Below are 13,474 nucleotides of genomic sequence, written 5' to 3' on the forward strand. Positions count from 1 at the left end.
CGACAAAGTCAATCATGTCTGTTTGTAGATGCCTGACTGGCTGATAGCACTGCTGGGAATTCTAATACTTTTATTAAATGAAGTTTTACTGAATGGGCACAAATTCCCACAGACATAGTCCTAATAGACATAGTCAGTCATGTCTGTATGTACACGCCCAACTGGCTGATAGCACTGCTGGGAATTCTAATCCTTTTATTGAATGAAGTTTTACTAAATGGGCACAAATTCCCACAGATATAGTCCTAACAGACATAGTCAATCATGTCTGTGTGTAGAAACAAATTCCCACAGACATAGTCCTAATATGTCCTAATAGACATAGTCAATCATGTCTGTATGTAGATGCCTGACTGGCTGATAGCACTGCTGGGAATTCTAATCCTTTTATTGAATTAAGTTTTACTGAATGGGCACAAATTCCCACAGACATAGTCCTAACAGACATAGTCAATCATGTCTGTGTGTAGAAGCCCAACTGGCTGATAGAACTGCTGGGAATTGTAATACTTTAATTAAATGAAGTTTTACTAAATAGGCACAAATTCCCACAGACATAGTCCTAATATGTCCTAAAAGACATAGTCAGTCGTGTCTGTATGTAGACGCCCAACTGGCTGATAGAACTGCTGGAAATTATAATACTTTTATTGAATGATGTTTTACTGAATGGGCCCAAATTCCCACAGACATAGTCCTAATATGTCCTAACAGACACAATCACACCTGTATGTATAAACAAATTCCCACAGACATAGTCCTAATATGTCCTAATAGACATAATCAATTATGTCTGTATGTAGACGCCCAACTGGCTGATAGCACTGCTGGGAATTCTAATCCTTTCATTGAATAAAGTTTTACTAAATAGGCACAAATTCCCACAGACAATTCAAAGTCTTGTGAAAAGTCTTCTTTGAATAGTGCCTGCTGTTATAGCTGAAAAGATCACACAGAGGTCACTATTTTTCAATACCATTTGTCCAATAAGCTCATGGTCGGGTGTTCAAATACTTCACTGAAAATGTGAATGACGTGATAAAGTCGATATTTTTCTATTCCAGACTGTCAGAGTGTATTCAAGCTTTCGGCTGTTATAAACGGCAATTCAGTGAACAAACTAAGCACTATTTAAAAATATCAGTCACAGTTTTTTGGTTTTGCTAATGCTAGCTGGTAAAGTGTTGAGGCGACGGTCAGCAAATCTCAGCCGTTTCATCTTCCTTTCTGATTCTCTTGTATTTATTTTGCCTTGAGGGTTTTTGTCCTTCTCAAAATCGATAAAAGAAACTCAATTCAAGTATTCAATTCTATCCAGCTGAAAAACCTGAACGTAGCATAATTAAAGTGTGTCAGCTGAGCAGAGGAGGCTAAGTATCGCTAAATCAGGCAGATGTGTAGAATTCATCATTTCTCGCTGTGTTCTAGTGCTTTCATTCTTACTTGAGAGAAAGAGGGAATCAATAGCATGCATTAACTAATATCCTACCATTATTGACTTGCTTGCTCTTACAAGTGTGTGTGTGTGTGTGTGTGTGTGTGTGTTTCTTTTATATTTTCTTTTCATCATGTAGTTGGGCGTGAGCGCTCAGGTCATTTCTACTGTCCTAATTGCCTAGTGCTTGATTTCAGCCCGTCTATAATAATGAAATGACTGTCTGGTCACGTGATCGTTGGCACGGCTGGCAGTTATGTAGCGGAATGTTGAATAAATAAAAAGAATATGGGTCATTAGATCAACAACACACTGATCATTTGAGAGAAATCTATTTAAGTTTACTGAATAGAAAACTGGGCGCTTGGGTGGTGCAGAGGTCTATTCTGCTAACCCACAACCGCTGAGACTCGGGTTCGAATCTCAGAGGTGCTGTCGGCTGACTGGACACGATTGTTGAGTAAATAAGAGAATATGGGTCAAAAGGTCATGAAAGTATTTTCAGAGGCCATTAGATTAACCACACTGATCATTTGAGAGAAATCTATTTAATTTTAATGAATCTAAAACTGGGCGCTTGGGTGGTGCAGAGGTCTACTAGCCCACAACTGCGGAGACGCGGGTTCGAATCTCAGAGGTGCTATCAGCTGGCCGGACAACTGGCTGATAGCACTGCTGGGAATTGTAGCACTTTTATTAAATGAAGTTTTACTAAAAACGCACAACTTCTCACAGACATATTCCTAATATGTCCCAATAGTCATAGTCAATCATGTCTGTATGTAGACGCCCAACTGGCTGATAGCACTGCTGGGGATTCAAACCCTTTTATTAAACGAATTTTTACTGAATGGGCACAAATTCCCACAGACATAGCCCTAATATGCCCTAAAAGACACTGCTGGAAATTCTAATACTTTTATTGAATTGACAAGCTTTGTCTGTAGGTAAGGGGAAGGCTGAAACCCTTTGATGGATTGGTGCCCTGTCTAAAGTGTTCCTGCCTTGCACCCAGTGTTGCCAGGTGAAACTGGACCCACTGTGACTCTGACCAGGATAAGGCAGTTTTAACTAAATCATGTACTTATTATATCGCACTCTTGCATTTATGTTTTGTGCCATCTGCTAACAGCTCTGACTCTTATATACTCTTATATAATCCTAGCTGATATTAGTATGAAACGTTTCATTAAATTTTCGTCTGCTCTATTCTGGTCAGGGTCACTGTGGGTCCGGTTTCACTGGGAAACCCTGGCGCAAGGCATGAACAACCTGACCTTCTTGCTGTGAGGCGACAGCGCCTCAAAACAAAACACGAAACGAAATATACTTAATTAATGAAATCTGATCCCACTGTGGTTTACAAGGAGGCGTTTGTGTACACGTTCATGTCGTGTTTATGTACCTGTTAAAATTAGATGATCTGATTATTAGCAGTTAAGAGTCAGTCATTAGCATTAAGAGTCAGAGCTGTTAGCAGTTCAAATCCAGGCTCTGCTATGCATCCACTGTTGGGTCCTTGAGCAAGGCCCTTAACCCTCTCTGCTCTAGAGTGCCGTACGATGGCTGACCCTGCGCTCTGACCCCAGCTTCCAAACAAGCTGGGATATGCGAAGAAGTAATTTCATTGTACTGTACACCTGTATATGTATATATGACAAATAAAGTATATCTATATCTATCTATACTATTATTTTTCTCAGCCACCCATTTTTTGGGTTTGAAAAACCCTGGTGTAGACAACTGGCTGGCCCGATAACACCACTGAGATTCAAACCCGGGTCTCAGCAGTGGTGGTCTAGCATAATAGACTGCTGCACCACCCGAGCCATTATAGATTGGTGCCATACTCTGAACAGGGTGCCAATCGATCACGTGGCTTTGTAATAAGATTTTGAAAAATAAAAATAGTACTGCTCAGTTCCTGTTCTGAACTTCATCGTGTGTAAATATACATGGATGTTGCTGCACAGCTCAGATGTTCTTTATGGTTGTGTTACCTGGTACGTGTCCCAGAGCCGGATGGTGCAGCGCAGTGGAAGCTCTCTCATCAGCAGGTTATTCATCCAGCGAAAAGCAAACTGCAGATACTCCACCTCGTACTGCTGCATGTGCTGATGTACTGTAACTGAACACACACACACACCTGCATGTCAGGAAAGCACTGTACGTGCACTTTATATAAACACATTCTGCTCACATCACATCGTTTACTATCAGCCTTATGATGTTTAATCCACTGTAACATGGCAACTGTTGTGCTTTAAATACCCAGCATGCCTTCAGATTCATTAGCACTTTAGACAAACACTTCTTACATTATTTACACCATTAGTTAATATAAACAAAGCATTAACGTCAATGTATGTAATGATGGACTGAAATAAGTGCTCGTACATTAGAATAAATGTATATGTAAATGGTTTTAGGAGGTTGAGAATAAGTGATAATGCAGTTGGTGTGTGTAAATGTTGGAATTAACAATCAGCCTTCTTCAGAAATGATATACTGTATATACATTTTAATTTCATCATAATTTCAGTCGTGGCTGAGAGTAAAAAACGTGTTTATTAAAGACATTTACATTTTCGGCATTTAGCAGACACTTTTATCCGAAGTGACTTACAATTATGACTGAACACAACTGTGAGCAATTGAGAGTTAAAGGCCTTGCTCAGGGGCCCAACAGTGGCAACCTGGCAGTGTTAGCGCTTGAACCGGCAACCTTCTGATTAGTAGTCCGGTACCTTAACCCAATTATATTGTATAGTACAATATGGTACAGATTAAAGGCTGGGTTGAGTAAAGCCATTAATTAAAAGGTTTTGGGTTTATATTTTAGCTTTGCCACTCAGTCACTGTTGGGCCCTTGAGCAAGGCCCTGAACCCTCTCAGCTCCAGAGGTGCTGTACAACATTCATGACTGATCCTGCACTGAGTGTAAATAGGTTCGCTTAGAATCTCTGCAGATTCCCTGAATCTTTTAATAATAATTTGCGCTGTAGAAGGTGAAAAACCTGAAATATTTACAAATGCTTACTGTGGAACATTGCTCTTAAACTGGTGGATTATTTGCCAGCACATTTTGTACTACTATACTTTAGACTTAACATTTTTTTTTCAATTAAAAAAACAATATTTTTCATTTCTTTTCAATTTCCTCTTTTTTTTCATTTCTTTACATATTTTTATTTATTTATTTTTATTTTTTTTTTCTATTTTATTTAAACATTTTCTCCCAATTTAGTGCTTTTACAAGTGCAATTTGTCCTCCGCTGCTAGGAATCCCTGACTGCAGTCGAGGTGGGTATGCTGCTGACCTGCGCGCAGACCTTAACAGAACCCTTTTATCACTATGTGTTTTCAGGGTCCTTACACAGTGTTTGAAGACCCCACCCACATAGTCCGGTCATCTCGCCCTAGCAGAACCGTGTCTTGCTGCAGACACTGCCAATTATGCCTGCTGGATTGCGCATAGCCGACAGGTGGCAACGCTGAGTTTTGAACCGAGGAGTTCAGAATCTCAGCACTGGTGTGCTAGTGGAATATACCGCTGCGCCACCTGGGCGCCCATTTATTTTTTCTGAATTCTGAGGCAGAGCTGAGATTCGAACCCGAAGAGCTCAGAACCGCAGCGCTGGTGTGCTGGTGGTGTAACCCACTGCGCCACCTGAGTGCCCCGCATATTTATTTTTTATTTATTTTAGTTTATTTTATAAAAAAATAAAAAAAAACACCATGTTCTTAGTCTTAAATTGACTAAATTGACTGAAAAATCAAAGTAAATACTTAGTTTTATATTGTTTTAATATATAATAATATATTTTGTATAAATACAGGTCAAACTGGATTTCCAAAACATTGCTTTCATTATTATTTACATTTATGGCATTTTACAGAAGCTTTTATTTAAAGCAACATAAAACTATGACTGAATACAATTAGAGCAACTGAGAATTGAGGGCTTGCTTAACTCTGTGGGTATTGAACTGGCAACCTTCTGATTCCTAATACAGCACCTTAACTGTGTAGCATATTACATACCCCCAACCGACCGTTTTATGTATTTTCATTTACATTTTCATTTACATTTTTGGCAGTTAGCAGATACTTTTATCTAAAGCGACTTACATTACAGTTACAGTATACAGTCTGAGCAATTGAGGGTTAAGGGCCTAGCTCAAGGGCCCAACAGTGGCAACCTGGCAGTTGTGAGGCTTGAACCAGCGACCTTCTAATTACTAGTCCAGTACCTTAACCACTAGGCTACAACTTATGTAACATATATAATAACTTTACTGGGGCAAAACCTACCCTAATCCCTCTAAATGAAGGCATGTAAGCATGGCACTTGGGCAGCTGTGAGTGGTTTCAAGGAGCAAATGCTCTCGCACTGACACTTCCCCCGTTAATGCAAAGCACAGTGGTGTGCGAATTCACACCTGCCTTCACAGAGTAATTTACACTCAGGGCCACTTCACATAAACAAGTCATTCTCATTAGCACTGAAAACTCACAAATACACACTACAGAATCACTCGGCATCACCAAATTTAACACGTCTACATGCTCACCTGTCTGCTGTTACTGCTATTTATACCCACAGTGTTACCGAAAGCTCACACACAACAACAACACACAGCCATACAGCTTCCAGGAGAAAGAAAGAGGAGGAAAACCACTCGAGCAACTCCAGTGATGATAATCTGAGCAACACGGGTGCAATCTCCTCCTCTCGGACGCGCACACACACTATTCAGGTTGAGGGAGGACGGGCCGGGGTCAGAGATCAGAAAATGACAAGTGAGGTGCTCAGTACGTTTCTGCTGAGCATCGGAGTCTGGCGTGACTTCTGCTCCCTCCCACACATCCCATAATTACATCCTCAGTACACTTCTGCGTCCAGGCCACTGCTGTTCAAAAATAAAGATGCTGCACTGCAGTCCATCTCGCCCGGCACCGTCCTGACGAAGCCAACTGGCTGGCATGCAGACATACAGCTGCTGCTTTTGTATCTGATTAATAGAGCAGATTACTTTGTTTATTAAAAATAAATTACATACATACATTCATTTAATTAGTTTCAATTTATCTTCTAACCATTTGGGTCCAGTTCCTCCAATGACACTCAAAAACACTAGATGTAAGGGAAGATACCTCCCTGTATGGGTCACCAATTCATCACATAATGACACACTCCTACACTGATGAGCCAAGGAACTGAACCAGCTGTATTATTTGCTGACAAAACAGCTCTGACAGCCGAGACATGGACTCCACAGGACATCAGAAGTCGTCCTGTCATATCTGGCACCAAGACATTAAAGGCAGATCCTTCAACTTTTGTACGTTATGAGGTGGATCATCTAACAATGCACCCTTGTGCCATCTCTTCCACTGGTAAATGATGAAAACTTGCCTGGTCGCTTAGATGTTTTGAGTGAAAACCAGTCCTAATGCCTGCATGCCCACTGCTGTCCCACAGTTGTTCACGGTTCAAGTCCCACCACTGCCAGGTTGCCACTGTTGGGACCTTAAACCTTAATTGCTTGGATTGTATAGTCATAACTGTAAGTCGCTTTGGATAAATGCGTCTGCTAAGTGCCAAAAATGTCAATTTAATGTCAGTGTTTCCAGGAAGGCTCCAGACTAGAGCTGGGCGGTATGACGGTCCTTTGGTATACAGGCTTTAATTCCTCATACAGTATGGATTTTTCATATACCGCCATACCGCAGCACAGTTAATACAATAGCTATAGGCTTCAATAGGCAGCAAATCATAAAATATTGTTCGCAGATAAAAGCGCTATGGAGCACTGCACAGATTAGATACAGCTCACTTGTTAACCAGGGGTGTGTTCAAAAACCTAGTGAGCTGCCTTGCTGTCTACTGTCTACATAGGCAGCTGCCTCAGTAGAGAGGATTCTAATAAGACTTCGACTTATAAGTCAGGTTATTCGGACGTGCTACTGAGACAGCGCTTACATCAGTTTTTGCGTGCAAAGCTAACACAGTTAGCCTCAAGACATTTAAACCAATGAGATGAGGTGGCACAACGCGCTCACTAGGTTTTCAAACACACCCCCAAGTAGCGTTACAGCATAACAGTGTTAACAGATAAGAGAGGTTTTCTCAATATTTTGGAACAAAAACAGCAAAGAAATAATCAGCCATAACATTAAAACCACCTCCTTGTTTCTACACTCACAGTCCATTTTATCAGCTCCACTTACCATATAGGAGCACTTTGTAGTTCTACAATTACTGACTGTAGTCCACCAGTTTCTCTACATACTTTGTTAGCCCCCTTTCATGCTGTTATTCATTGGTCAGGACTCTCCCAGGACCACCACAGAGCAGGTATTATTTAGGTGGTGGATCATTCTCAGCATTGCAGTGACACTGACATGGTGGTGGTGTGTTAGTGTGTGTTGTGCTGGTATGAGTGGATCAGACACAGCAGCGCTGCTGGAGTTTTTAAACACCTCACCGTCCCTGCTGGACTGAGAATAGTCCACCAATCAAAAATATCCAGCCAACAGTGCCCCGTGGGCAGCGCAAACAGCAGCAATAGAAGAGTGATCGTCTCTGACTTTACATCTAAGGTGGACCAACTAGGTAGGAGTGTCTAATAGAGTGGACAGTGAGTGGACACGGTATTTAAAAACTCCAGCAGCGCTGCTGTGTCTGATTTACTCATACCAGCACATAGCGTGATATATTGTGAAACCGTCAGAATCTTAAAAAATAGCGTGATAAAATTTTGGTCATAACGCCCAGCCCTACTCCAGACTACCCATAACCTGTTCTGTTGTTCATCCTCTAAATAAAATGTTCAGGAAGAAAAGTAAAAAAACAAAAAAAAAAACAAAAAAACAACAGAAGATATCTGCACAAAATGCTGAAGCTAAAGAGAGTTTGAAGAACAGAAAGCAACATGTTATGAAATTAAAAGCTGTTTAAAAAATATGTATTTAAAATTCTGAGAATTGAACTTAATAATGAAAAGTAGGCGTGTGTTTCCAAACCATTTTATTTCTTTCTCTAAATCTTTCTAAATGAACTCTGGGCAAGGATTCAACAAAATGCATAGTGCAGTATATTTTGGATTTAACTAAAGAGGGAAAAAAAAACTGTTGCCAATTATTGAAAGGATTAATAATATACCACGTCAGTGAGAAACATTATTTCTGTGCAAATGACAAGGATTTGTTTTTCTAGACAAGAATAATGGTTGCTTCTGCCTCCGCATATAGCTCATCTGCATAGCTAATCCTTCACTGATCAGCCATAACATTAAAACCACCATGTTTCTACACTCACTGTCCATTTTATCAGCTCCACTTACCATATAGAAGAACTTTGTAGTTCTACAATTACTGACTGTAGTCCATCTGTTTCTCTACATACTGTTTTAGCCTGCTTTCACCATGTTCTTCAATGGTCAGGACCACCACAGAACAGGTATTATTTGGGTGGTGGATCATTCTCAGCACTGCAGTGACACTGACATGGTGGTGGTGTGTTAGTGTGTGTTGTGCTGGTATGAGTGGATCAGACACAGCAGCGCTGATGGAGTTTTTAAATACCGTGTCCACTCGCTGTCCACTCTATTAGACACTCCTACCTAGTTGGTCCACCTTGTAGATGTAAAGTCAGAGACGATCGCTCATCTATTGCTGCTGTTTGAGTTGGTCATCTTCTAGACCAGGGGTGTCAAACTCATTTTCACCGAGGGCCACATCAGCATTATTGTGGCCCTCAAAGGGCCGATTGTAACGTATCCTGCTGTGATTGCAGTCTGTTGTTTTTCTTGGAGGCTAAATTCTGCATTTATATTGTCCTCCTTTACCACAGACACGGCCTCATAACACAAGAGACGCACCGGTTTCTCTTCCTGAAGCACAAACTTGTTTTCATTTTCATTAAATTTCCTCCTTCTGCTTAATTTTCTTAATTATCTTCTTGTACATTTTGGGATTATGTGTAAATATTTCTTAACATCATCTACTGGTGGGATGTGTCACTTTGCAGGTCACAAAATCAGCATGCGTTTTGAGAGATGCGGTTAATGTAGGATTTTACAGTGTATTTTAAGACAATTGTTCTGCCCTCACTAAGAGTTGATCCCCCTTTCTCAGCTAGACAGACAGACAGACAGACAGACAGACAGACAGCTCTCTTCAGAACACAGTCGGTTTTATTTGCTTCCCAGCTGTGTGATACACTGTGTGCACCAGAATGAAGTAAAAATACAAACAATAAAAACAATAAAGAACTTAATACAGTAAAAGCACACAGCTGTAGTCAAGTGTTACATCTGGTACAATATGAGATTTAACCAAACGTAAAAAATAGCGCTAAGGAGTTAGCATTTTGTGTAAAGATACCGTATTTAATTACGGTAAATTTGTAACTAAAACGCTGTGATATACTCACTAATCATTTACTAACAACTGAGAATATAAACGCCACTACTTACAGACGATGCTTTGGTTTATACTGCAAGATAATTATTTATATTTATTATTATTGTTTACATTACTACCCGCGTTCTTTTGCCGTAAAAGTCACATGGCTTTTCAGCCAAGGTTAAAGTTAGTTGCCATGACTACGATGTCACCGGTTGCCGTTTAAAGGTGCAGGAGTCTCATTAAATTATAAGCGTGTCTCTGTAACGACTCGAACCATCACAACAATCGTACAGTCGTTTAAGCTCTCGCGGGCCACATAAAATGACGTGGCGGGCCGGATCTGGCCCGCGGGCCGTGAGTTTGACACCCCTGTTCTAGACCTTCATCAGGGGTCACAGGACGCTGCCGGCTGGATATTTTTGGTTGGTGGACTATTTTCAGTCCAGCAGTGACAGTGAGGTGTTTAAAAGCTTAATCAGCGCTGCTGTGTCTGATCCACTCATACCAGCACAACACACACTAACACACCACCACCATGTCAGTGTCACTGCAGTGCTAAGAATGATCCACCACCTAAATAATACCTGCTCTGTGGTGGTCCTGGGAGAGTCCTGACCATTGAAGAACAGGGTGAAAGTAGGCGAAAACATTATGATGAGAAACAGATAGACTACAGTCAGTAATTGTAGAACTACAAAGTGCTTCTATATAATAAGTAGAGCTGATAAAATGGACAGTGAGTGTAGAAACAAAGAGATGGTTTTAATTTCATGGCCGATCAGTGTATTTAAGTAATTAAGCTACACGGGCAAAAGTATATGGACATCTTACCATAAGCTTGTCAAACACCACTCTAAAATCATTATCTCTACATCAAACTAGTCAAACCACGTTTTATGGCCATCGCTTGGTGCACAGGAGAACAGTCACGCTAGATAAAAAAAAAGCTTCACAACTGACACACGCCCCCTCCGACACGTGTGCAGAACCGACTGCATCTTTTTACCTAAATGAGGCGAGTTCACACGCAGATCAGCCTTGTGCATGGAGAGCCACACCCTGATCGATGCATTATTCCTAGACTCAATCAGCCTGCAGCGGTCGTAATTGCATCAGTTATGAGAAACCATGGTCCGGCTTGTCCCACCCTGTAAACAATAGCCAATCGTTGTTCATGTAGCCGCCCAGCCAAGCCGGATGGCAGAGCTGAGATTCGATACGATGTATTTGTAATCCCAGCTCTGGTGTACTAGCGTATTTTACTGCTGCACCACCTGAGCGGGTTCATTTATTTTTAAAAAATTGATTTGAGAAACCTGTTAGCTCTGGGTGATGCTGGAACCCTGAACTCAATAATTAAAATGGTGTTTAAATCCTTTGGCTGTCTATTTTATTACTTACTTTCTATTTTTTTAAAGGAATAAAAATGCCCAGTCTTTCTAACATGCATGACATGTGCAGTATTACATTCCCAAAGCTAAATTATACATGTGAAGAAAAAAGACAACTCAATTACTCGTCCAACAATTAATCATCAGCTAAAATGTCATGCTGCTGACAGGCCTACCCCAGCAGAAATACAATAACAAACGCCGTAAATCAGATACCAGTTCAGGCCTGCAGGATCAGAACTGCAGTTTCAGACCAGAGATGGGGACTCGAGTCTATGTAAGTCGCACACACAACGACTTCAGACTCGGATTCGTTTCAAATGACTCGGACTCGACTCATGAATTGCAAAAAAATGACTCGTGAACAACAAGAGTCGCAAGCATCAGCATGTGTTAACATTAGTTACGTGTGACAATTATATATTTATCTAATTATTATTCAGAATTGGCGCTAATGGTTGAAAGACCATTGAAATTTTAGTAAGAAATGCTGTTATTTGCATTTATTCAGTTTGTGTCACACAGATGACGTGTCAATGAAATGCTTGATTGGCTTTCTAACGAGTTTGTGTTTTACTTTACAACCAAGAAAAATTTGGAGGTTTTTAATTATAAGCACATTTACAAAATAACGGATTCTATTCCTAATGGGACACACGCTTATAAATTTAATAGCATCTGGAAGAACAGAAGCTAAGGTAAGCAGTGGTTATGATTTTTTTGCTGTGTTTTGGATTTTGGCCGCTGTGCCGTGATTTAACTTCTTGTTACGGAAATTACATTCATTTGCACAATGACTAGGAAAGTAAAGGCACTAAGTAAAATGGCAAATTACAGTTGCTAATCTGTTGTTGTTTTTTTATCTGAACTTACATATTATTTGTTTTTACGCTACATTTCCAATATATGTTTTGTGTAGATTATATTGACTCATGACTTGACTTGAACTCTAGCCTAAAGACTTGTGACTTGACTCGGACTCTAGCCTAAAGACTTGTGACTTGACTTGGACTCTAGTCTAAAGACTCGTGACTTGACTCGGACTCTAGTCTAAAGACTCGTGACTTGACTCGGACTCTAGCCTAAAGACTCGTGACTTGACTCGGACTCTAGTCTAAAGACTTGTGACTTGGACTCTAGTCTAAAGACTTGTGACTTGACTCAAACTTTAGTCTAAAGACTTGTGACTTGCCTCGGACTCTAGCCTAAAGACTTGTGACTTGACTCTGGCTCTAGTCTAAAGATTTGTGACTTGACTCGGACTCTAGTCTAAAGACTTGTGACTTGACTCGGACTCTAGCCTAAAGACTTGTGACTTGACTCGGACTCTTGCCTAAAGACTCGTGACTTGACTCGGACTCTAGTCTAAAGACTTGTGACTTGACTCGGACTCTAGTCTAAAGACTTGTGACTTGACTCGGACTCTAGCCTAAAGACTTGTGACTTGACTCGGACTCTAGCCTAAAGACTTGTGACTTGACTTGGACTCTAGCCTAAAGACTCGTGACTTGACTCGGACTCTAGCATAAAGACTCGTGACTCGACTCTGACTTTAGCCTAAAGACTCGTGACTTGAATCGGACTCTAGCCTAAAGACTCGTGACTTGACTGACTCTAGCCTAAAGACTCGTGACTTGACTCTGACTCTAGTCTAAAGACTCGTAACTTGACTTGGACTCTAGCCTAAAGACTTGTGACTTGACTCGAACTTTAGTCTAAAGACTCGTGACTTGACTCGGACTCTAGTTTAAAGACTTGTGACTTGACTCGGGCTCTAGTTTAAAGATTTGTGACTTGACTCGGACTCTAGTCTAAAGACTTGTGACTTGACTCAGACTCTAGCCTAAAGACTTGTGACTTGACTCAGACTCTAGCCTAAAGACTTGTGACTTGACTCGGACTCTAGCCTAAAGACTTGTGACTTGACTTGGACTCTAGCCTAAAGACTCGTGACTTGACTCGGACTCTAGCATAAAGACTCGTGACTTGACTCGGACTCTAGCCTAAAGACTCGTGACTTGACTCTGACTCTAGCCTAAAGACTCGTGACTTGACTTGGACTCTAGCCTAAAGACTTGTGACTTGACTCGAACTTTAGTCTAAAGACTCGTGACTTGACTCGGACTCTAGTTTAAAGACTTGTGACTTGACTCGGGCTCTAGTTTAAAGATTTGTGACTTGACTCGGACTCTAGTCTAAAGACTTGTGACTTGACTCAGACTCTAGCCTAAAG

General features: G+C 40.8%; 1 protein-coding gene across 2 annotated transcripts in view; it reads right to left on the minus strand.

Annotated features, from left to right (window-relative positions):
* The window catches only part of tbc1d22a (TBC1 domain family, member 22a), a 259,440-nt gene that overhangs the window by 70,025 nt on the left and 175,941 nt on the right, over positions 1 to 13,474 (minus strand). For both annotated transcript variants that reach the window (XM_062996460.1, XM_062996461.1), the window contains one exon: positions 3,436 to 3,563. In XM_062996460.1, the coding sequence (XP_062852530.1) occupies positions 3,436 to 3,563 (128 nt within the window). The remainder of the gene's footprint in view (positions 1 to 3,435; positions 3,564 to 13,474) is intronic.

Source organism: Trichomycterus rosablanca, chromosome 1 (assembly GCF_030014385.1).
Source record: "Trichomycterus rosablanca isolate fTriRos1 chromosome 1, fTriRos1.hap1, whole genome shotgun sequence".
NCBI lineage: Eukaryota > Metazoa > Chordata > Actinopteri > Siluriformes > Trichomycteridae > Trichomycterus > Trichomycterus rosablanca.